The sequence below is a fragment of the Phaseolus vulgaris genome, chromosome 7 (assembly GCF_051622355.1).
Source record: "Phaseolus vulgaris cultivar YP4 chromosome 7, ASM5162235v1, whole genome shotgun sequence".
Taxonomy (NCBI): Eukaryota; Viridiplantae; Streptophyta; class Magnoliopsida; order Fabales; family Fabaceae; genus Phaseolus; species Phaseolus vulgaris.
In genome coordinates, this window is record NC_143504.1 from 3,567,113 (window position 1) to 3,594,044 (window position 26,932).

General features: G+C 30.6%; 4 protein-coding genes across 4 annotated transcripts; 2 read left to right on the forward strand and 2 right to left on the reverse strand.

Annotated features, from left to right (window-relative positions):
* Window positions 1-746: 746 nt before the first annotated feature.
* On the forward strand, window positions 747-6,079 carry LOC137827655 (lipase 1). The gene is made up of 9 exons (XM_068633875.2): window positions 747-1,130; window positions 1,259-1,378; window positions 2,086-2,226; window positions 2,535-2,645; window positions 2,733-2,876; window positions 2,949-2,989; window positions 3,083-3,159; window positions 4,694-4,789; window positions 5,580-6,079. Exons 1-9 carry the CDS (start codon window positions 960-962, stop codon window positions 5,900-5,902), a joined length of 1,224 nt encoding a protein of 407 aa, XP_068489976.1. The 5' UTR covers window positions 747-959; the 3' UTR covers window positions 5,903-6,079.
* A 1,033-nt stretch (window positions 6,080-7,112) lies between these two features.
* On the reverse strand, window positions 7,113-9,191 carry LOC137828808 (gallate 1-beta-glucosyltransferase 84A24). Its single transcript, XM_068635520.2, has one exon. The coding sequence runs from the start codon at window positions 8,733-8,735 to the stop codon at window positions 7,224-7,226; it is 1,512 nt and encodes a 503-aa protein (XP_068491621.1). The 5' UTR covers window positions 8,736-9,191; the 3' UTR covers window positions 7,113-7,223.
* Window positions 9,192-16,130: 6,939 nt separating this feature from the next.
* Window positions 16,131-17,826, forward strand: LOC137827819 (gallate 1-beta-glucosyltransferase). The gene has a single exon (XM_068634159.2). The coding sequence runs from the start codon at window positions 16,291-16,293 to the stop codon at window positions 17,749-17,751; it is 1,461 nt and encodes a 486-aa protein (XP_068490260.1). The 5' UTR covers window positions 16,131-16,290; the 3' UTR covers window positions 17,752-17,826.
* A 6,582-nt stretch (window positions 17,827-24,408) lies between these two features.
* Window positions 24,409-26,194, reverse strand: LOC137827820 (UDP-glycosyltransferase 84B2). The gene has a single exon (XM_068634160.2). The coding sequence runs from the start codon at window positions 25,998-26,000 to the stop codon at window positions 24,576-24,578; it is 1,425 nt and encodes a 474-aa protein (XP_068490261.1). The 5' UTR covers window positions 26,001-26,194; the 3' UTR covers window positions 24,409-24,575.
* Window positions 26,195-26,932: the final 738 nt, after the last annotated feature.

The window sequence follows — 26,932 nt, forward strand, 5'->3', positions numbered from 1 at the left end:
GACTTTATTATTAAATTTTCTTTTTCTTTTTCGACTTTTCATTGATAACTTGAACTTTCGGTTTGGGTTAGCTACTATATTCTATAGACTTGGACATATTCTTAGACACTGCATGTCGATTATCATTCAGCTATTGGATTTGAGTCAACTCTCAAATCAATCTTAAATGGGTGTGTACTTACAAGAAGCTCGGATAATAAAGTCATAATCAATTTGTTTAATTATCAGATAAAAAAAACACTATACTTATCTATTAAACTGATCACTTATTTATAGTGATTATTGTTTGAGTTTTAAATTTAATTGGACTTTATTTTCACATCTTACAAATACAAAATATATTTTTAATGTTTTGAACTTATTTATTAAATTTTTATATAATGTTATTTTATTTTATTGTTTATTTATATTATTTTAATTTTTAATATATCGATGATTTTTTAACATCTCTAACTTGGTCCGTACATAAATAATAATAATATATTGATTTGACAGGTTTATCTATATAATTGTATGTTTTGAAATATACCAAAGTCCTTAATATTTAATACATGATAATATGGATGTTTACTTCAGTTAATAAAAAAATATTTTAGATACATAAGTAATCTTTTTAGTTTTATGAATTTAAACTATAAAGCCTGAAAAATAATATTTTTAAAGATGGAGAAATTAAAATGAATATTTTAAATATAAAAACAAATTTTTAGCTGTAAAAAAATAAACGAAGGAAAAAAAATGAAGATAAAGCGAATGATAGGTTAACCCTGTGGCACGCATCAGCGAGAGAGAGTAATAAACAGTTTCAGAGCTCCGATGTTTCTTACAGTGTTACGTTGGAGTTCTGAGAAGAACGCGCGGGGAGAGGCGCGTGGTAGATTATGAATGGTGGAACCTGGAAGCAATATTGAGTGATAGTTGCAGCGAAGCAGAGGATCACAGGTGGATGCATTGGAGGGATGATGGGGATTCAGAGGTTCTTCCTCACTCTCGCCATAACACTCTCCGTACTGATCGGAAACGGAAACCCCGTTCTCAGCTTCGACGGCGGTGGTAGCCACCAAAAACAGCAACCCACTCTGTGCCAAGAGCTCATTATCCCCTTCGGTTACCCCTGTTCCGAATATACGGTGCCTGCAATCTTTCACTTCTGAATAAACTTCTTCTGTCTTTCTATCGTCATATCATATTCTGTTTCTGTTTTCTTTTAATCTGAAAATTGAATAACCAACTCCTTTGTTCGTTTTGTTACTCTCAGACTCAAACGCAGGACGGTTTCTTGTTAGGTCTTCAGCGCGTCTCTTCTCCTTCTTCTCTTCGTCTTCGGAACCGTGGAGAACGAGGTCCTCCGGTTCTGCTTCTGCATGGCTTATTCATGGTCGCTTCCTCATTTTACTCTTCTCTTTCGTCACAATTCATGCAATAAATGCGTTGACTAAACTACAATATGCTGCTTGCTTGCTTCCGTCGATCACATCCGACTTAATATTTTGGTTTTCAATTTCCTCATTCTGTTTATCATATTGACTCGATTGGCTTTGACTCAAGGATTCCACGGTCTATTATAAGTTTCACCTTTTTTTTTTCGTTTACTGCTGAAGATCCAAACGGTTCGGTGGTTGATTTGATGTCTAGGATAGTTCACTTCTATGTTTGCACAGTTCTTGGGCTGTGTTTGGGATATTTTTAAGTTTTTCTCCTTTACAACCAAATTTGAAATGAGTAAACCCTCAATTTTTAATCTCAGATTATTACTCTCTCTCTTACGGGGACCTTTTAAGGTAAAAGAAAAATGTAAGTAGTTCATTGAATATTAGAAATCATTCTAAGTAGGCTCCCAAATATCCAAAGTTAGGAAAATATACCAGGAACTAAATCGATTGATGTTCAATGCTTGAGAGATAACTTATATTATTATTACCTTGAGGAGTCGTTGGGATATGTTCAGGTCGAAACATTTTGTATCATGTTTTAACCTTTGACTTTTTCAGGAGGAGAATTCTCTAACACTTGATGGTGGGAAATTCTTTTTTAAATTTTAAACTGTATGATTGAATCTAAGCAGTGATTTGTTGATGCGATCAGGCTGGTGACGCATGGTTTCTAAATACCCCGGACCAATCACTCGGCTTCATACTTGCAGATCATGGTTTTGATGTTTGGGTAGGAAATGTGCGTGGAACACGCTGGAGCCATGGGCATATATCTTTGTCAGAGAAGAATAAGGTGGATAGTTTGCCTTTTCCTTCGTGTTATAAAATTCATTTAGTGTCAGTTGGCTGTTTGTGATAGTTTTAATTGTTTTATTATTTTCAACAAATGAAGCTGATTTTTTTATAAATGTAAACCATTGGAGAAATATCAGGTTGAAATGGGATATATTCTTCTTTTTCTATTAAGGGACTAAGGATGTATTTGATAAAACAGAAAATATAGCATTGAAGTTCGGTACTGAAATATTTAGTTAAGTTTGTTATACATTTCACCTTGTCTGTGATGTGTGATCAATTGAGCTTGGGTTGATCCCTTTGTAGCAATTCTGGGATTGGAGCTGGCAGGAATTAGCCCTGTATGATGTTGCAGAAATGATCAATTTCATCAATTCAGTAACAAACTCAAAGATATTTGTGGTTGGGCATTCACAGGTACTTATGATTCTTGACGTTGTCCTTTTGACTTGCTATTTAGCAGTTGCTATAGCATACTTTTATTATGTTTCCCATGCTTCATAGGGGACAATTATATCTTTTGCTGCCTTCACTCAACCGGAGATAGTAGAAAAGGTTGAAGCAGCAGCTCTTCTATCTCCAATATCATACTTGGATCATGTCAGTGCACCTCTTGTACTTAGAATGGTTAAAATGCACATTGATCAGGTATTTCTTACTTTGTTCTATTAATTTTCACTGTGGAAATGGATCCTTGATATGATTACTGGTTTTGTTCAGATGGTTCTTTCCATGGGTTTTCATCAACTAAACTTCAAAAGGTTTTACATTTTTCTACTTTCTTTTGCTTATGTTCTTCAATTTATTTTGTGTAGCAAATTTTCACTTTATTATTTTTATTATTTCACTTTCAGCGAATGGGGGGCCAATCTCTTGGTTTCCTTATGTGATACCCGCCTAAGTTGCAATGACATGCTCTCATCCATAACAGGTTCATGTCTTTCACACTGGATCAGTCTATGCTTCCGTACTTTCAGAGAAGTATTAGATTCCGAGTTCACGAGCTAGGCTGTGAATTTTCATGCTGAATACTGAATTTAGCTGTTTGTTGAGAATGTTATTGCCTTATTCAATTATGAGAACTCCAGTCTATTGTGTCTTTGAGAATGCTAAACCGTCTGTTCTATCCAAGTAATATTTTCCACATCAAGGAGTTCTCTATTACTATTGTCTGTGAGAGGACTAAAAGTACAACGGATTGATTTCTTTGTTTTCTTTTGGATCTGCGGTTGTACGTTTGTCTATTTTTATCCATTAGTAGAGCTGAGTCATCTTGTCTCTGTGATTCATAAATTGATGAGTGTGTATGATATGTGAAGACAAGATAATTGCATCGTGAAAGGATTTTTCAATCTTTTTTCCTCTCATACCCAATTAAGATAAGTTGATTTGTCACGGCAACCGTGATACTTCCTGCTATGTGCAAGCGTCAGGAACTTACAATTTGAAACATTTCTGAGTTTGCAAGGGAGTTCAACTTGGTCCAAATAAAAGAATTGCAAATTTCTGAATTCGTAAACTTTGTCTGCTTACTCAATTTAAATTGATGGATCATTGAGTTGGATGTTATGTGAAATCTATATCCTCTAGTGTAGAGCATGGAGGGGGTGCGCTTCTCTGTTAGGACAGAAGGGATGGGACAAATAGTTTGGGACAGTTTGTCAGAGGGGATCTGTTTGTTAAATAGTAGGAATGAGGATGGAAGGAATCATTCAGAGCATATTAGGAAGTTTGTATGTCGAAGGAAAACCCTTCTAAAGACAATTCTCTCTATGCCATTCGTGGAATGAAGTTTGTTTCTCTCAATTTCTCATTTGCTTTTCTGTTTCATAATCCTCTAAATTATTATTTTTTATTTAGTTTTGTCAAGATTATGTAGCAAAGACTTGTTTAGTTTACAACTCTATCTAATTTTTTATTTTTACTGATCACAAAATTATCAGTATGCTAAATTATTGTCATGCATGCACTTTTCATGAACTTGAATTTGTATTTCTGTGTATTGCATTTGGATTTTGTGTGGGAATCCGTATGTGCGTTATGCCATTGTCTGTTATTGAGATGCACCAAAGTCATATAATCAGGATAAGAAAAGTTTCCAAGGATAAGATAGTAGAGTGAAATGACCCAATTAAGTGTCTTCATTCTATTGTTTTATCGGCTTGAAAACTATCTTCACTTCAAAATAATTCTTGCCATTGCTGGTTCACTGAATTTACCTTAAATTCAACATGGTGATTAAACTGTTCAGATCTGGTTACATTGATGGCCTTGTGAAAGCATATTCTCTCTCTATTAATAGATGTAGTCTGCTAACATATTAACTATTTCAATAACTCATTTTGACCAATTTAATGAGAAGTTGCTCTTTTGGGTCATTTTACAAGTTTCAATAGTTTTGCTGTGTTTTTTTCCTTTCTATTTTGACAAATACTTCTACTCAAGACACTTTTGTGAAATGACAGGGAAGAATTGTTGCTTCAACGAGTCACGCGTGGAGTTTTATCTTGAACAAGAACCTCACCCATCATCCTCCAAAAACTTGAACCACCTTTTCCAGAGTATGCTTCATTATCTTTATTTGAGTAGCGTTTTAATGAGACTTTCTTTGTGGCTGTCCCAACTCCCAAGTATGTGTTAAAGTTGTTGCTCTTATGAATACAATTAATTCTTATCATCAGAGATTTTCCTCTGATCCTGTCTAATAATAATCATAGCATTTGCATGATGCCAAATAGCTAAACTAGCCTTTGTAGGGATGGTATAAGAAATATCGAAAATAAGTCTGAACTCTGGAGACAATGTTTTGTTGTGTGTACACTAGCCAGGGAAATGAATTTGATAATTTGTCTAAACGTCAACCATAATTTTTGTTGGTTTATTTTTTTGTTTGATTGTATTGCTTACCTCTTCGTGGATATTATTGATCACCTACTTAGTACTTGGCAATATGCATCAAAATAGTTCTTGTTATTTACAAACTTACAAGTAGATTAGCTAGTGAAGTTCGCTATATTTTCTTCTTTTGGTTATTTATATTCCATTACGAGGTGGGATATATGCTTATGATGTTTTTTACATCCTTTATCTTGCCAAAGACCACACGTGTACAAAAGTTCCTCACTTCCTAGCTGATGTTATTAAATATCTGATGATTTCCAAGAGCAAGTCGTTTGAACTTAAGTTAGAAATTTCTGTTCTGAGATTTCGAATGTGTTTACCTACTTTCACCGTGTTATTCACCCTGGCTTTTACTACATATTTTTGTGTTGGTCTAGAAATCAATATTCATTTTCATGTGCCATTATTCTTCTAAATGAATTGTCTCTGATGACCTCCTTTGTTCACCAGTGATCCGCAAAGGTACCTTCTCCAAATATGATTATGGAAAGCTAAAAAACATGATAGAGTACGGGAAGTTCAAACCACCAAAGTTCGACCTTAGCCGTATACCCAAATCATTGCCTCTGTGGATGGCTTACGGTGGAAACGATGCTTTAGCAGATATAACTGATTTCCAGCACACACTCAAGGAATTGCAATCCACACCAGAGGTGATTTATCTTGAAAACTACGGTCATGTTGACTTCATTTTAAGCTTGCAAGCAAAACAAGATCTTTATGACCCTATGATTAGTTTTTTCAAGTCAACCGGAAAATTTACTAGTATGTAAAGTTTGCTTCCTTCCGGCACGACGGATGTGATACAAGTCTATGGGTCCATAAAGCATTATACTTTCTGTAGAGTTAAAATGTTAATATTCTGTGGGTAGACCCCACTCAACCTGCATTTTACGTGTAAAGAATTTACAGATCTATAAAGTTCGGCATTGCAAGGTCATATTTTCCCATTTAGGTCTGCCTTCAGCTGATTGGTAAAGCTAAGGACATTTATCATAGCAAAGACATAAATGTTGAACTAAATTTGTAATTAAATGCATTTATCAAGATTATCATTAAGGTAATAAAGAAATAAATATAAACATAAAACCAATAGTTGTTAGTGTAATGGGCAATCCTGCTTAACAAAATTTGCATGCTAAGTTATGACACAACTAAGCTATTTAGCAACTGAAAAAAAAAATCATGAAACCACTCAATTATGTTTAATTTATTATTTATTGTCAATATTATTATTTTAATTTTTTATTATTATTTAATTTTAAACTTATAGTTTATTATATATTTAATTTTAAACTATCAAAGTATCATTTGTAAAATAAGATATAGGGCGGTGTGTTGTTTGTCTCGTTAGGTTGGTCCATATATTGAGACCAACCATGGGTGAGGAGTTTGTTTTTGTTGTTGATCGACGAGAATGGTCCTATGCGAAAGAACTGTTGAGTAAGATATTATCATTCATCATTTTTCATTTTGAAAGATCAAGAATAGTGATTCATTGATACCCAGAAATAAAAAAAGTAGGCATTTTTATATTTCCATTTTTATTTATGTTTTAAGTCAATTTGGACAAAAAAAATCTCCCATCGAGGAAGAAAAGTAATGATTTGACATCTAAAAAATACTTGACTATTTTAAAGACTAATATGGGCATTAAAAAAATAAATTTTTATATTTATGAAAATAATTGAGTTGAAAACAAATAATTTGTTGAAGGGTCATGATTTCACTTTTGGGAGTGTGCAAGGGCCACAATTATTGACGTTTGATGGTCTGTTTTGAAGTTCATGTAACGTGAAAGTGTTGGAAACGTTAAATTTTTTTTAACTAAAGTATTGATATTCAACGTTCATCTCCAACATGACGCTCTGAAAGATCAACCACCACTCGCCAATACGTTCAAATGTCCAAAGAATACACAGATTACAGATAATTTTATATGCTAAAAAGATGAATGTTTTTTAAAGGAATTGGAAGAGTGGGTAGTTCAAATTGAAAGGTATGGAAATTTATTTTGCCTGTGCTAATGTTTCACTGAGATACTTCCATTTAATTTATCTTATCACATGCAACAAAGATTTGATCAAAGTACACCTATATCTCCTTCACCCTAACACTTCCACGCTTTTTTATATCCTTCACAAACGCGTCAAGATTCATGGCAGAGGAGCCATTTTCAGCCACTGCGGCCTCTGCAGCTCTCTTCCACTTCAATGCCTTCTGCTTCAACTCCTCTGCTTTTGGCCCTTCTGTTGCTTCCAACAAGCACTTATTCACCACATCTCTGCTTACAATTTTCTTTTCAGTCTGACCATAACCCAGTTTAATCCCCACCCCATAAACATCCACCAAGAACTTTGCATTTGTCACCTGGTCACCCCATGCTGGAAATGTCAACATCGGCACTCCCAATGTCAGAGCTTCCATTGAAGAATTCCAACCACAGTGTGTCACAAAACATGCCACAGAAGGATGAGCCAGCACTTCTTCTTGTGGGCTCCACTGCACCACTTTACCCTTCCCTCTTGTCTCCTCTAAGAACCCATCAGGCAGAACATAAGGCGGAATCCCAAACTCCTTAGCAGGTGGTTTTAAAACCCACAAAAACGAGATTTTAGAGTCCAATAATGCATGTGCAATTTCGGTCACTTGTTCTTGAGGCGGGCACACAACACTCCCGAAGGAAATGTACACCACAGATGCAGCTTCCCTTGAGTTCAACCACTCTATGCAATCATCTCTCTTCATAAAATCACCACGAATATCACTTGTGTCTGTTGCTGTTGGGATCTTGAACAAAGGCCCAATGGGTCTTATATGCACCAACTTTGAAAGATAGTTTATGTGATCACACTCCAGTTCCTCAAAACTATCCACCAGCACACAGAATAGCTTGGACAAGTTCTTAAACTGTTCCAATATAACTGTCGCCAGAGCTGGATATGGACTAAATGGATGCAGAAAGTTTGGAATTTCATTATATTTAAGGACTACACAAGGTAATTGAACATCAACATAAGGATCAACAAGAGAAGGAAAAGTTGCCAGTTTGTGGAAATAACTATAGTAAGCAGTGAAGACAGCAGCAGATTGAACCCATAACATGGCAGAAGGAATACCATGCTCAGCAGCTACATCACTAACCCATGGAACAAAGGGGTTGTTTATGATGCACGAAATTGGGTGGTGTGCCTCAGCATGCTCCTTGATCACTCGGGAAACATATTGCCTCCCACAGTGCTCAATCTGAGCAATGAAGTCACTGAGAGTTTTCATCTTGGAACCATCACCATCACCATCCGTCATGCCACCTTCTTCAAAGAAATCGAACTTAAGAAAACCTTCACCGACGGGAGTGACTGATTCGTGAGAGATGTTGTTAGCTGTTCGCATGAGTTTGCCGACTATCTCCGCCGTGGAGAAGGTTACAAAGAAACCCTTAGCAGCAAGGAACTTAGCAAGTCTGAGGAGAGGGTTTATGTGACCTTGTCCTGGGTAGGACACCATGAGCACGTGAATAAGAGCTTCAGACTCCATTTTCTTCTTCCTTCGCCCACTTTTCTTCTTCTTGGAGTGTATAACAATAATGTGCAACCACTGTCTCATTTATATATCATAAAACCATTGATTAAAAGAATCATGAAAGAGGAATGAAGATGATAGTTTGACATTATATTTTTTTATACATTTAACAACGAAGTCATTTAACAAACGAAGGAAGATGATAGTTTTATATTGATATATTGATGATATAACCGACGTAATATATGACCCAAATTTCGAGTTTCGTCTTTAATTTTCGCGAAGGGTTTTCCGACAGTTCAATCATTAAATGGCAGCGTTTTGAGAGTTGTGTGGATCTGTTTTGACGCCGACTAGTTCCGCGCCATCATCCACGACAGCGACTGCACACGGTCTTTGCTGTTAGAGGCGGAGTTGTTCCCGGTACGCTGTCACGTCGAACACAGCAATGACGATCTCGCTTGGTGATCTGGGAGGGATCACAACCCATGAGAACAACAACTTTTAACTCAGTCTCATAACAAAGGAATTCGTCGAGAGACAATGAAACTATGGAGATGAGCATCACCGGATAAGTACTCGGTGGTGGACAAGAGTTTGGAAAAAACATTAGAAGAATCATTATATTCGTTGACATCCAAAACATTAATCTTATCTGCTTACCACCAAATTCACTATATCCACATGTTAATTAAACACCCGCAACCTTATTAGGTTTTGCTAATTAGCACTTCCAACCATCAAATTAAATCGTGTCCCCAATTTTAAGGAGCCACATATATACCTTTAGGGAAAATCGACATGACAATATGATTATTGGCCATTTTCCATTTTTTTTATTCAAAATGATAATGTTGATTAAAGGTAGTTTTCAATCAAAACCAGCTCAAAATTTTTGTATCATATTTTACAATACTCTTTATAATTTCTTTATATAGAAAAAGGTTTAAATTAAATATATTGTGTCTCGAAATACGAGTAGTCTATCTCACTAATTTTGCAAAAAACAAAAACTAATTTTTATAAATTCTTAAAAAGAACTAAACTATTTTAATGCTTTAACCTATCATCATCCTTACTCATGTGACATGATAAAATAAAAGGGTAGATTAGTTTATTATACTAATGGAGTTTTAAACAAATAGAAGCTCCAACCGTTATATTCATTAGTATTCAAATATTTGATATATAAAAAGGATTCCATTTTATAACCGTTTCTTTTTCTATAACTTTTTTTTATCATTCTATCCTTATTTAATATATCTCATTTTATTAGTATAATGAAATATTTTGTCATTTTATATAAATTATTTAAAAAATAAAATTATTTTTTAATTTTTTAAATTAATATTAATGAATAATTTTTATATGCAAATTAATTCTCCACTATTACCTCAATCCATTATTTTAAGACAACAACAAAAAAGAGAGATCAAACCCTCAACCTTTCTCACACCAAATATCACATATCAAATAAAATCACCTTAATTTCTAATCACTCTATTTCAAGCAACTATATTCTTGGATAAAATCATCATTATTTTGTATTTACTATCAAGTCAATCTTAACCTTAATGTGAACACTATCACACTCTACAATCCCAAAACTACCAATGAAAAAAGAAAAAAGTTTGAAAAAGAGAGAATCAAACCAGAAAAAAAGAAAAAAGAATTATTTAATCAATTCATAATTTTCTTTTATATGTTATTTTTTATTTTTCAATTTTAACTAATCCAATATTATTTTTGTATATATATTAAATTTTTATTATTATAAAAAAAAATTGAATAAAAAAGAAATGCGTTGTTTGTTTCCGTTGGTATATATGTGTGTGGGTTGAGTGTGATTATATTTAATTTATACAACTCATTTAGAATTTGCTTTTAACACATTATTTAAAATATTTATTATTCTTTTAATCTTTTATTTTCTGTGCTTTTGGTGTCTTTTATTGTCTATTTTATATTTGTAAGTGTGCAGAGGGATACAAGGAAGGTACGTGGCCAAGACGGATGTGGTGGGTGGGTGGTTTAGGTTATGACTTTTGACTTATGACTACTGACTTTTTAATTCGGCATGAAAATAACCATCTACCACGTAAATCAATTTTTTTTGTATTTATTTTTAATAAATAACAATTGAAATAAAAAAAATAAAAAAAAGTTGCAGAGACAAAGACACTTTTGGTAGTTGACACATAAAATTTCACATAACAAAAGCACACAATTTCTAAATACAACCTATGCATGTGATTGGTCTCATAAACTTTTCAAAACACATGACTTTGAATAAATTAAAGTGATATAAAATTTTATGTTTTAATATTTATCCGTAGAAAGTGGGTTTGCGTGGTTAGGAAGTAACGAGTAAAACAAATTTGTAGTCATGAAAACCACTGCACACTGTTTGAATATTTGTATATACAAATATCTTTTGATTGTAGAACGATAACTTCTAGGCAACAACTTGTTTTTTTTTTAACATTAGCTAATTGTTTGTTTGATTCTCAGAGAATATTTTCAAGGAAATAATATTTTTTTTCTTAAAAATTATACATTGTTTGATGAAATATGTAAAGGCCTGTTTTATAAATTTAAATTAAATAAAATATAAATGTTTTTTTTAAATGCTATAAAAGGTATATATTATATATATTATATAATATTATGAGTTGGATTTTAAACCTAACTTAATTCCATAAAACCGGTTCATAAGATGAGGTTTACATTTATTTATATACAATGAAATGTCTCAATTTCTGATCGATATGAGATTTCCAAAATATAAAACAATCATTTTTAAAATATAAAACAAATTAAAGTAACAATATCGTAGAGAAAGGAGAAATTTAAGGTTAAATGAAGAATAAATATTGTATTATGTGAAAGTTATACATGTTACATATTATGTATTGGATAAAATATTTTTTTTCGAAACATTTCCTCTCTTTAAGCTTTAGAAATCTTTTAGTTATCTTTGAATTTCTGTTGTCATTTTTTTCTTTCTTTGATTATAACGCAAGGCTTGGAAGTGGTAGAGTTTAAAATCATTTAAGTAAAAAGAATCTAATTTGCCAGTAAGGCTTTTTCTTTCTCATATATTTAGTATTTTGTTTTTGGTTTATTTGTATGAATGATTTTTTTTTATATCATGTGTTTGACTTGGGTTGAAAAAATGAAATTGTGTTAGTATAGCTTCTACTAATGTGTTTAGTTTTTAAATTAGACCACCTACACATAACTTTTAATTTTTTATTATAATAATCCATAAAAAAATTATTAAATAATAATTAAATTTAGAGATAAAAAATAATTAGTCACTATATTGACTAAATTCGATATTATTTTACAAACTAAAAAATTATTGATATTTGAAGTGGTTTTTATTATTAATAAAAAAAATATAAAATGGTTTTTAAATCAGTATCTAAGTTAACTTCCAAAATTCTAGATACTAATATTTTAGATTATAAATTAGTCTCTATTATGTTCGGATTGAATAGTAAATATGTAGGAAGGGAAGGGAGTGGATTTGTGAGGATTAAAGAGAATGTGTGAGGATATATGAGGTTGTTTGGATAAGAGTCTGTTTGGATTGGGGAAAGAATTTGTGAGGATGGGGCGAGTGGATTTGTAAATATTATATAGAATGTGTGAGAATGTGTGAAGTTGTTTGGATTGAGGGATGATAAAGTGGATTTGTGAGAATGGTTTATTGAAATTTGTGAGTGATATGATAGTTTGAAGAGAATTTATAATTTTTTTAAAGGTGTAAAATGTAAGTTTACAAATTTACTTTTCTTATTAAAAATACTTAAACAATAAGTTATAATATTTTTTTTAGGTTTCAACTACAAAACTCCAACCACTGAAGACCTAATTTGAAAAGCAAGAGAAAATATAAATATAAATTTTAAAAAAATAAAATAAAATAAAAACACAGTAAGAGAATCGATTCTCTATGCAGTTTAAATGCAAGGAGAATCGATTCTCAATGGCACAAAAAAAAAACAAAATCGATTGTGGGTGTTTTACAAATGCATGAGAATCGATTCTCTCGTGAGTACAAAATTTCCAAAATCGATTTTCATGACTAAAAGCTAAACAAGAATTGATTCTTCTTTCCATACAAAATATCCAAAATCGATTTTCCTATATGACAAAATCGAGTTTTGTTCTACACATTGCATGCAAAATCGATTTTACCTTTTCCAGAATGCTTTGATTCCTTGCACATTGCCCTATCTGAGAAAATTGTGATGCATGCAAATGTTAGGGCAAGGGTATTAATGTAAAAATGTATGCTCCTACGTGTAATCCTCTCAAATCCGCACATTTGTGTGAAGATGGCAATTTGTTATCTACCCGCTCCTCTATCCGCATAGGCACCTCCAAAACCGAGGAAACAAATAAGGTACCCGCTCGCTAATCCTCGCTCCAACCTCATCCGCAGTAATTTAGAATATAAAATACTAACTAACTAAAACTTTTGTAGCTAATAGTTAAATATTAATTTAAAAAAAAATTTAAAATTTTTATTAATAGTAGAAACTACTTTATATACCAATAATTTTTTTAATTTATAAAAGAGTCTTTAATTTAGTCAAATAGTAACTAATTATTTTAGTCTCTAAGATTAATTTTTATTTAATAATTTTTTTTAGTAATTTTTTTGAATAAAAAAAACATAGTAAAATTTGCATCAAATTTCTATGGATAAAAATGTGGTTGATCCAATAGAGGTATAAAAGGCTTATAGAATATTTATTAATAGACATATTTGCATGAGTTTTGTCATAGGGATGTGGTTGATATTTGAATAATAGATTTCATTGTATCACCCTAAATACAATGGTGCAGCATTGTAGAATGCATTTCGTTATTATATATTTTCAATACCGTTTAAGTATAATTTTGTATCAAGTTAAGAAAACTATTCAACATAAAAGTTTTATATTAGCTCTCGATTAAGATAAGAATCAACTTTATATATGATCTATATAATTATAAAGAATTATTGATTAAATGTTAATAATGTGTGATTGATGTTTTTAATGTAAATGATTTTATATTACTGTATTTTGAATTTTATTAGATATTTCATATGTGAGATTTGAGGAAAATTCATATGATCGAATTTGTGGTTTGACAAGTCATATGGATCTATCATATCAGAGGACTTAATTTTTATGTTTTTGTAGCTTTGTGGAGACATAACACAATGGTTGTAGTCAAATTTATCGCACATGTCTTATGAAAGTAAAATTAAGGATCTTTTTGCTTCTGTGTATGTATTGTTTACAGGTAAAGAAGTAAGGGGATATCAACTATTTAAATCTAGAATTTTGTGGGAGAAAAGAAGAAAAGGATATACTTGTGAACAATAAATATTCTCTCCTATCAAAATGAAGAGATGTAGAAAAAAAAAACATCAGCATGTATTATTTCTAAATTTATCCTAATTTATTCTCCTATTATAGTATTTTTTTTTATTTTCCATTACTGTAAGATTTTTTAATATTAAAAAATATTATTATTTTTATTTATATAATATGTGATTTATTTTCTAATTTTATAATATATGTTTAATTTTTTTTTAATTTCAGAATTTTTGTCTTTATTTAATTTGTTATTGTTTTTTATTAATATATTGTGTATAATTATTATGTTTATGAAATTTGTTGTTGTGTTTATATTAATATATTGTGTATAATTATTATGTTTATGAGTTATAATTTATTTAAATATAATGTTTTGTGAAAAAAAATTCTATTGTTAAGTACGTTATGTATTTTTTTGTAGATTTTTTATTTTTCATTATTACAAAGTTTTTAACATTAAAAAAAATAATATTTATATTTATTTATATAATATCTCCAAATAAAAAACAAATTTAATTTAATTAAATTTTAAATTTTTCATAAATTTAATTATTTTCAATTAAGTCTTCATTAAAAAAATGTTAAAATGTTTAAAAAATATATTTTATAATTAATTCTTTTATTCTCAACTCCAATTAGTGTCCAATTAGTATGACCGTTTGATTTTTCAATCTCAAACAAAGCAACATAAACTTAAATAATAAAAGTAATAAACTCTAATTATCTTTATCAAACATTATTATTTAGTATTAATTTAATTTTTTATTCTAATACGTAATTTATAAAATAAAACAACGTATTTTTTGAAAAAAGTATTATAATTTTAAAAGTTGTATTTCACTAAGTTTAGAATATTTTATTTGAGTTTGTAAAATAAACAATCGGATCATCCATAATAAATAACAAAAGTGAAAATTAAAATATAATTTTTTAAATAATTAATACAATATTTTTTTTTAAATAATAACTCACTCAATTAAAAATAATTTACCATATTTTAAAATCTAATTAATATTAAAAATAATTTTATATATTTTCTAACTTATATTAAAATCGTAACAAGACTAAATATACTTTTTCTTTTTCCTAGATCGGAGGTGATCGATAGAAGTGCGGTATCAGAAAGAAAAACTAAGTTTCTCTTTGCTTCCGAGTGAACACATTCGGATTGAAAAACAAGAAATTTTTTTATTTGTTTCCACTGATTTTTACGGTAAAAAATGCGGTGTAAAAGAAAACCAAAAATCATCTCATGTGCCAAGAGAAGAAAAACAATCAAATCCTAAAATATTTACATCATATCATAAAAAGGTAAAAACTATCCTTAACAATTATTTTTTATACACATGTAAAAATTATGAAATAATAATAATATATTTAAAATAAAATAGAAATACTATATATAAAAAAGTAAAAAAATTATAAATAATAATAGTAACTAAAATAATAATAATAAATACAAATTACATACTTAATAATAATTAAAACAAATTATTAAATAATAATATTAACAATAATAAAAAATATTTTAATTTTTATTTGATTTGATTTTATGAAAATACTTTTTATATATTTATTAAATTTTAATTAATTAAAATTTATACAAAAATATCTCATATTTTATTATTTAAATATTTTTTAAGAAAAAGATAAATTTATAAACTTACATTTTATACATTAAAAAAAAATCTCTTTAAAATCATTCTATCACTCACTAACTTCAATCAACCTTCCTCACAAATCCACTTTAATATACCATAATCTAAACAACCTCATTTTCTTTACACTTTCTCTCAAATTTACTCCATCAAATCTTCTCCCCAATCTAATCATAACCTAACTAAAACAAATATACTCACTTCATAACTATTTTAACAATATAATAATATATTGATATTTTAAGTTAAAATTAATATTTTGAAATGTATAAAAAATATATTTTATTTTAGGAAGAAATTATTTGTTACTTTTTTTCTCATTTTCGGTTTATAAATAATAAAATATTATATTTTTTAAAGATAATTAATATAAATAAAATTTAAAAATAAAATAATAATATATTTAATTGTTAAATAAATGAATGACAAGTGTCTATCAGTCCTGGTCTTTACTTTATGGCTGTAAAAGTATATCCCCTTTATTTGAGATAGCTTTCACAATAGAAGAAGCGTGTCAGAAAAAGTGAGTTCTAACACCTCCTTCTTCCTCCTATTTAACCCCTCCTATTCATCCTAAGGAAAAAGCAAGGTGAGTGATTAATGGGGTCTGAAGCTCATATTCACGTGCTTATGGTGTCCTTCCCAGGACAAGGTCACATAAACCCTCTCCTTAGACTTGCCAAGATCCTTGCTGCTAAGGGTTTCTTTGTAACCTTCTCCACGGCGGAGACAGCTGGCAAACTCATGCGAACAGCTAACAACATCTCTCACCAATCAGTCACTCCCGTCGGTGAAGGTTTTCTCAAGTTCGATTTCTTTGAAGATGGTGGCAGAATGGATGGTGATGGTGATGGTTCCAAGAAGAGAACTCTCACTGACTTCAGTGCTCAGATTGAGCACTTTGGGAGGCAGTATGTTTCCCGAGTGATCAAGGAGCATGCCGAAGCACACCACCCACTTTCGTGCATCATAAACAACCCCTTTGTTCCATGGGTTTGTGATGTAGCTGCTGACCATGGTGTTCCTTCTGCCATGTTATGGGTTCAATCTGCTGCTGTCTTCACCGCTTACTATAGTTATTACCACAAGCTGACAACTTTTCCCTCTGATGTCGATCCTTATGTTGACGTTCAATTACCTTGTGTGGTCCTTAAATACAATGAAATTCCAGACTTTCTGCATCCATTTAGTCCATATCCAGCTCTGGGGACAGTTATATTGGAACAGTTTAAGAACTTGTCGAAGCCGTTCTGTGTGCTGGTGGATAGTTTTGAGGAACTAGAGCGTGATCACATAAACTATCTTTCAAAGTTGGTGCATATAAGACCCATCGGTCCTTTGTTCAAGATCCCAAGAGCAACAGACACAAGTGATATCCGTGGTGATTTTATGAAGAGCGATGATTGCATAGAGTGGTTGAACTCGAGGGCAGCTGCATCTGTGGTGTACATTTCCTTTGGGAGTATTGTGAGCTTGCCTCAAGAACAAGTGACCGAAATTGCACATGGATTAATGGACTCTCAAGTCTCGTTCTTGTGGGTTTTAAAACCACCCAATAAGGAGTTTGGGATTCCGCCTTATGTTCTTCCTGATGGGTTCTTGGAGGAGACGAGAGGGAAGGGTAAAGTGGTGCAGTGGAGCCCACAAGAGGAGGTGCTGGCCCATCCTTCGGTGGTGTGTTTTGTGACACATTGTGGTTGGAATTCTTCAATGGAAGGTCTAACATTGGGAGTGCCGATGTTGACATTTCCAGCATGGGGTGACCAGGTGACAAATGCAAAGTTCTTGGTGGATGTTTATGGGGTGGGGATTAAACTGGGTTACGGGCAGGCTGAAAACAAAGTTGTGAGCAGAGAAGAGGTGAAGAAGCGTTTATTGGAAGCAACAATAGGGCCAAAAGCCGAAGAGTTAAAGCAGAAGGCATTGAAGTGGAAGAGAGCTGCAGAGGGTGCAGTGACTGCAAATGGCTCCTCTGCCAAGAATCTTGATGCGTTTGTGGAAGACGTAAAAAAGAGCTCCACTGTTAGGGTGGAGGAGGCGTCTTCTCATGAAAAGAAGTAAGTGTGTTGTGAGGGTGTAATTGACAAATAAATGTTTAAATATCTCAGTGATAATTGAATGCAAAAGTTAAATTAATTCTGCCCACTGTTTAAACAAATACTACGGTTCTCTCTCTATTTGTATTTATATGCTTTTTTTTTTATTAATGTATTTTCGGTCCTTTTTTTTTTTTCGGAGATCACTTAGATACACGCGCTGACGTTCTGACCGAGCTGGTTGAGAAACTATGCACGGTTAGGTCGATCAGTACATATAATCATTAACGTTCAAAACAAGTTAGTAAAACTAAAGTATTTTAAGAATCAAGTAATACTATTCTAAGTGTGATCTATTTCAGTAATCAGACCTAATAAGGTAAATTTATTAAAATAATATAAATAGTATCATTTATTATTGGACACCTACCTGAAACCTAATCACCTGTTTTATTGACTTGAGCGTTGGAGTGTCTTCTGCAAGTAATTCATTTGGTATTCACCCGAGATCGATAATCAAAGGAGAAACACGAAGGCGAGAAAGATCTCAGTGAAACCATAACAAGTTGTCCGACCGAATGAGAAAGACGAAAACTTCAATAGTTCTCTAGCTCTCATCTCCACATAAACCATTAATTTTTTTAGGATTATATCTATGTGAAGGTGGTTTTTTTTTTCTCAGTTTGAAAACTTTAATTAAATTGATTTTAAGCGATAAAGTATTAAATTAGAGAAAACAGGAGAGACAGTTTAAAATTGTGTTTGGATAAAGCAAATGTGATATCTTTTCTCTGCTAAAACTGGATTTGCTCTTGTGGTCAAAGATCTTAAACTTTAGCAAATTCGATTTGACTAGCTAGGATAAAAGTGTTTCTTCCTCAAACCACATGTTTAGAAAAGACCTTTATAAAATTATATTTAGATATTTTCGTTTTATAAAACTTAGTAATGTAATGCTTCCTGTCAAGTTGATATTTTAAAGAAAATTTGGTTATTTTCAACAATAACTTAACATTTATACTTTTTAAAATTAAGTTTGAGCACGCTCAAAAAGTAATTCTCATAATTCGATCACGACCCCTCACACTTAAAGCAACATCAACTGTTCTGATGGATATTTGTGTCTATTTAGAGTTTAGGGTTAAGATAAATTTTAAAGTAAAAGATCATAATAAGACTATAGAAAAAACTAGAAAACATGTATAATGCGAAATCCTTTATAAAACATTTATAAGTCTTGATGATAAAGTGTTAAGATAAGTTTTAAAGGAAAATATCATAATAAGATTATAGAGAAAATATGATGAAATCTCTACGTATTCCTGTCTATTGATCATTTCAAGTATACTAGAAAAGTAAACTCTCTTGTAAAAGGTTATTTTTATGATGATGATAATAATAATAATAACACTAAAATTAATAATAATAAAAAATAATAATAATAAACGTAATAATAATAATAAACATACTAACAGTAAAAAAAAATAAAAAAATAATCTATACCTATATATCATGTGTCATTTTTTATTTTTTTCTACAATATTTAGTATATGTAGTGAAGACGGTTTTGAATTGAAAGAGGGGTGGATGAGTGGTTTTGAATTGGAAGAGATGTGGAGGAACAGTTATGAATTGAAAGAGAGGTAGAGGAGCGGTTTGGTTTATTTTCAAAATCAGTTACATTTTATTAATATTTTATATATTAATATTTTATTTTATTTCTATTTTATTCTTATTTTTATTATTTTGTAACTATTTTTTTTATATAATTTTTTTAAAAGAACAGTGAAATATAAAGAGAATTTTTTACTTATTTTGTAGACAATTTTAAATATAATTTTCTATTTGTTACTTTTCTTTTTGAATTAGCAGAATGATTTTTCTTTTATTTACGAAATATTTGAATCAGCAGAACTATTAATTTATTTATGAAATAATTTGAATAAAAAATATTATTTTTTACTTTTACTGAATAGTTACTTATAATTCCATATTTGTTATTACTGATTTTATTTTTATTTTTTATAACAATTATAACAATAAGTATGTAAATAATAATATCATTTATTCGATTTTAATATTAAAAATAATTATATATAAATTATAAAAATAAAAATAAATATGAATATTGAGGCACGTCAGTACCTATGTTGCAATAATATAAATATAGTCAACATCTTTCAATACGTAGTGGTGTTGGCTGCTTCCATCAACAATTTGACATTGTTCCTTGTTTCTTCTCGCTAAGAAATGTTACACACGTATCTTGTTTGTAGTATTTCTTCATATTTATGCTTTAAAATATAAATAGACTATTAAATTATGAATGCAAAGTTTTAAAAAAGTACTGGTTTGTAAAAGTTTACTTTATGGATGATAGAATTATGAATAAAATAAAAACATTTAAATTTGTATAGCTCTGGAAATCTCAGAAAGATATATTTATTTAAAATAATATGATATAGGAATGATTAATACTTCATTAAGAAATCAAGAAAATTAAAAATTCATTTGATTAAAAAATTAGTTAAAGACAAAAATATTATTTTTAGAGTTTTAATAGCATGCATTATATAAAAAGAAGGACATGTACGTTATTTGAAGAAAATATTTATAAACTATATCTCAACTTTAAAAATACAAAGTGATATTCATGCTTGAAATGTGGATGTGTAACACAGGAAGCATAATCTTATCATGTATGAGTGGTAGAAACTCTCATTTGACAGCTCAGATTCCATATATGGGTTTGTTTCACATCATAAGCTTAAATAACATATATTTAATAATATAACATTATATTCTATATTGTTATTTAATAAATACAATTTAATTTAATTTTTTTAATTGAGCTAAACCAATTATATTGTAGTAAATTATTAAAAATATCAGTTTTTATAATTTGTAACAAGTTTTTAATTTTTTTTAATAGCACCCTATCATTCTATCATTTGATACTTTTTTTATTTGGTTGAGAATTATTCATCATAATTTATCTTCTCACTAGAAAGAGTATTCAATCTATTTTGATTCTACTTTATAAAATTATTTTAATTCTGAAATAATTTATGAAAGTGCCCGAACAAACTGTGAAGGTCGAAAACGGCTCAAATCTGTTTTTTTTAAACAATGATACATCGATAATCTAATTTTTTATACAATAAACACGTTATAACTCTTAATACTATTATTTTAATATATTTTTTATTAAATAATTACAAGTTATCTCTTAATATTATTATTTTAATACTTTTTTATATTATGTAATTATAAAATATTTTTTATTATGTAATTATAAATTTATTTTTTATTATATATATTTATTTTTAAATCTATGAGACAGAATTGTATACAAAAATTGTGAAACTATCATCTTCATTTTTGTTCAATAATGGTCCACAGCACTATCCTAATTATGATATTGCTATTCACATCCCCAAACGACTGTTCAAATCCCCATCCTTTTGAACAAAACATTAACGTTGATACTCTCACAACACAACAAAAAGAAGTTTCACTGCGTGTCTCAACCAAGTACTTGTTTTTGGCTTCTATTTTGTGGACACACGCTAATTTTGTTCGAATCAAAATCAACACAATGCAAATGGTACTGTGAATGGGTGTTCGCTTTCGTCTTTTAAATGGAACTAAATGCGTATTTCAGAAAAATTTCCAAAAACACTTTTAGAAGACAAAAAGAAAATTATTTTGTTTTAGAAGGAAAATGTTCAGTGTACCGGTATGGGCGAGACCGAGACCCACCTGGCTGCCCGAGACCGAGTCTACCTGACCGAAATCAGGGGAACTTGGCGAAGACTTGAGAGATTTGACCGAGATGACGAGGCCGATGACCCACTTGGCTGAGACCTTAGAAGACTTGGTCGAGACGACCGCGACCATTGGAATTTGGCCGATGGCCAACCCATACTAGGGGAACTTGGCCGACGACCGACCCCTATTACCGTTAACGCTCAAACCAAGATCAATTAAGTTAATCCATCATTAAGAATTACGTAATACAACCCTAAGCGGTATCTACTTCGATAAACAGACCCAACAAGATAGGCCCATTAGAATAATATAAATAGCACGCATCCCAATGAATAAGGTATGTCATTTATTACTGTTCACCTACCTGAGAGCTGACCACCCGTTTTATTGACTTGAGCGTCGAAGTGCCTTTGCAGGTACCCCACCATCCGGTGTTCACTCGAGACCGAGTGCCGAAGGAGAAACACGAGGACGAGAAGAATCCCAGTTCACGACCGAAGGAAGGAAAAGAAAACTTCAATAGTTCTCTAGGTCTCATCTCCCTAGTAGAACATTCTGTATTTTAATCTTTTCTATGACTTTCGGATGCAGTTTTTCTTAATAGTATTCTATCAGTTAGAAAATGACTAAGTACATATTTTTCTTAATAAGTTTTCTATCTGTTAGGAAATGCCTAAAGGTAAATTATATTTAATTGATCATAATTTGTTTAAAGTAAATTTCATTTTGCTATAAATATTCTTTGTGTGTTTTTTTAATTTACTGAATATTTCAAGGTTTCCTTTATCTCAAATTATTTAACTTTTGATATTTATCTTAAATTATTTAACTTATGATATGTGTTATAGTTTTCTTTAGGTAATATTCTCTTAAGTTTGTGTTTGGATCAGGGTGCAAAATTTTATGATGTGGAAAATGAAAGAAATCTAATGAGAAATATTAAATTCTAATTTTCTTATTATTTTAGTTATTAATTTTTACTATTACTTTTTTTTTACAATTTTATTATTAGTATTTTATGAATTTACTATTATTAAAATTATATTTTATTTTATAATTTTTATTATTATTATTTATTTATGATAATCGTATTATTGTTTACGGAAATAAATAATGTTTCAGGTGAAAGAGTTTTTGAGTGAGTTCTTATGTTTTATTTTGATTATTTTGTATTATATATGTGTATATATTAAAAACTATATATATATATGTATATATCTATATTTTTTGAAATATTGTATAAATTATTTGTATATATTTTTTATATAATAATTAAATATTATATGTATATTACATTATTAGATATATTATGTTTCTAGAATTTATGTATTTTTGTAATTAAAAAACTACTTCGTAAAATAAACTCTCGCTTTAGTATTAAATAATATAATTATAGTAAAATATGGTCTTATATTATAGGAGAGCTTCTAGAAAAGAGATACTAGAAAATGACAACACAGAATAATAATATAATAAGACATTGAAAAATCAATTGAACCCTGCCACACAAACAGAATCATGTGATCCCATAAACGTCCATTGAGAAGTCTCAAAGTTGATGTGACAAATTAAAAAATACTAATTCGTCAAAAGTTAAATATCTTTATTTATTATTGTTTAATTAATTAAGATAGTTTTGAAACGAGTGTTATCATGTCTAATAAATTTTATTATCATTAAAGAGTAAATAAAATAAAATGAGATATTTAAGAAATTTTTATAAAATAAAATGAGGTATTTAAGGAATTTTTATAAAAAAAGAAAATAAGTTTTCTTGCACCAACTAAAGATCATGATAAGTACATTAATAATATGAAACTCGGACAATTCACTTAAATATTATGTTGGTGTTCGATATCGATATTTGTATGACACGTATCCGTGAAATGTCCAATTCAAAAAATATTTGTTGGATTTATCACAATTCTAGTACGGTTCTAACACAATTTTAAAAAAGAAAAATACATCAATTTTCTAAAAATTCAAATTTATTGTATAAATTTTTTATTATGATTATAAAACTAAAAAACAAATCCTTGTGAACCAGTTATAAAAAACATCTCCAAAAAATAATTTAAAACATATTTGTGCACATAAATCTTTATTGTCAACTTATATAATTTATAATTATATAATATATAAATCTGTGTTTCCATATCCTCCATTTTAGAAATTATGTATCTTTTGTGTTCGTGTCCGTATAGTATCAATGTCCGTAACACAAGAACAAATGATAAATAATTATCATTCTTTTAAAAATGTTTGTGTAATATATAATAATTAATAATTAAATTAAATAATTTTTTTATAAATTATACTGATGTTATCGAACTAAAACTTATGCAGAAATAAGTGAAATTTTTAAGATTTTTTTTATCAAATACTCAGAAGACCAAAATAGATAAAAAATGATACGGTAGTTTATTATTATTAACTCATAAAAAAAAAATCTTAACGATGTAATAGAAGGTGAAAACTAAATGTGTAAAGACTAAAAGTATTTTTTTTTATTAAACATATAACTATAAGTGAAAAGAATTAAACTTCAAATTTTCTAAAATGCTACATCACCTTTTTGTGATTTTTATAAAAAAATATTAATCTGTTTTTTTATTGTAAAACACATTATACCACCTTTTAAATATATTATATTAATTGTTACATTTTAAAAAAAATGTATGCATTGTAAATTTTATTAGTAATTACTATTTTGTCATAAAATAGACATGCAAATAATGTTATTAATTATAATTACGAACTAAATTATTCAGTTTAGTAATTAATTTTTAAATTTATTGAAATAATAGAAAAATAGTATTTAAAAATTAAAATACGATAGTTATTTCAAAATAATAAAATAATATGAATGGATAATAAATGGGAAAAACATTAATCACTGACAATTAACCAGAAATAAGTAAACCTTTCACGATTCATTAGATTAACTATATTTTCTTATTTTTTAATTAAATTATTAATATATTATTAAAATAAAATTGTTGAGATGGAAGTGTAGAACTATAGTTTTTCAACATCCAACAATGACAGACACCAAAGTTGCAGAGTCGTCTGCAAGAACTAAGTATTTAATTTCCCACCAATAATTTCATCCACAAACGATTGGATATTTCGGTCCGACGAGCCACCGTGAGCCACCGCTTCTCTGGCCGCCCGTTTCAGCTCCGACGCGTTTCTCTTGAACTCCTCCGCCGCAAAAACCTCTTCAAAAGCCCGTTCCACCTCCTCCGTCGCCACAAACCCATCACTCCCCGGCGTGAGCCGAACCCCCACACGAAACACATCGGAAATCAGTTTGGCGTTTGTGGGTTGGTCGGTCCACTGAGGCCAAGCAATCATGGGTGTGCCGGTGGTTATGGCTTCCAACATGGAGTTCCACCCACAGTGCGTTAAGAAACAAGCGATCGCAGGGTGACTCAAGACCTTGGTTTGCGGGCACCATGGGACCACCATTCCTTGTTCTTTGCTCTCTTCAACAAATCCTTCTGGCAGCGGAACCGGTTCCTCTCCTTCTTTATTCTTAATCACCCAAAGAAAAGGTTTGTTGCTGTTCTTCAAAGCTTTGGCTATGCTCTCTAGTTGCTTAGCGGTAAACACAATGAGGCTCCCAAACGAGACGTATATAACCGAAGAAGGAGGTTGGTGGGTGAGCCACTCCATGCACGAGTCCTGTGGTTTCCACATTTCGATTCCCACATCTTCGTTTTCGTCTTCGCCAAGTAAGGAGGGAGGGACTAGTGGACCAACCGTTGTTATGGGGCATAACTCACCCATGGAATCTATTACTTCTTTCTCCAACTCATAGAAAGAGTTTGCGAGTACCCACTTGAGCTTTTTCATGTGTTGGAGCATCTCCGCCAGCACCTTGGGCATGCTTCCAAAAGGGTTTGATGGGAGAACAAAAGAAGGAAGGTCTTGGGGTTGTAGCAATGGAAGACCGGGTAAGTTGACACTCATGGAAGGGTTTTCGAGAGTGGGGAATTCGTTTAAGTTGTTGTAGAAACGGTAGTATATGGCGTAGAGAGCGCAGGGTTGGATCCACAGACATGCACAAGGGATGTTGTAGCTGGCAGCTACATCTGCAACCCATGGAACAAAGGGGTTGTTGATGATGCAGGCGAGTTTTCTGGAAGTGTTAATGAAGTGGTTTTTTATGACGTTGGAGACGTTAACGGGTCCGAATTTTCCTATGTGTTCCATGAAGGAGTCGAGGGTACCCCTGTTTTGGCCGGTTCCAAAGCCATCGGAGAAGAAAATGATTTCGATCCCGTCGGTGGTGATGGAAGTTGGGACGGTGTCGGGGGCGTCTGCGGTGGAGGATTTGAAGACGCGGTGGTAAACTAATTCGGTGGTGGCAAGGGTGACTTGAAGGCCTCGAGCTTGGAGGGTTTTGCCTAGCCTAAGCAAAGGGTTGATGTGACCTTGGGCTGAAAAAGCGACGAGAAGAACGTGTAGGTCTTCCTGGGTTTTGTCCTTGGAAGCCATGGATTCACAGTGACCTTAACGAAAACGGTGATGGTGGAGTTAAGGAGAGACGTTGAAAGAGGACTGCATAGTTGCCCTTTATAATGGCCGTCTACTCGACATATCTTGCTGCACACGGGTCAATCCGACACATAATTACCGATTCTAGAGAAATCATACTTTGAATTTGAAACGATGAATGTTGTATCCAACTTTTAATTTGATTAATTTATATATATATATATATAATAAATCTATAATTAAATATTATAAAAAGACATTAAAATAATAATATTAAAAAGTTATAATATGATTTTATAAAAAAAGGATTCCGAATATAATATTACCCAATAATATAATACTACAATATCATGTCCCACGCGGATACATCCGGTTAAAGTTAAAGTTATCATTCTTTTATTAAAACAAGAGAATAAACTTTGTTATTGTAAAATAACTAGGTTCCATATGTTGTATAGGTAGAGATATGTAATGACAAAACATATAACCCAAAATTAAGATTTAATATATCATAACTTATTGGTTAAAATTCTGCACAGGGCATAAGTAATATGACATAAATAAAATAGCATAGTGTAATTTTGAAATCATCATTACGAGGTGCATGTGTTGGTTACTTGTGGAACATGATAAATTTGCAATGTTGTCTAAAATATGCTTTTAATTTCATGCTCTTCACATACACAAAATTCTACTACATACTCTATATTTAGTAAGTAAATGAGATTGTAATAAGAAAGATAAAAAATAATTTTAAACATAGAAGGAAACAACATATGGTGGATCACATATGTCAACAATATTCGACAAAATGTTGTTATGGTATTTTTGTGTGTTGCTTTTATAATTTTAATTATTTATAATGATAAGTAAAAAATGAGTTTTTTTTAATAAATTAATGGATTTGAATTTGGGTGGTGGCTATGATAGGA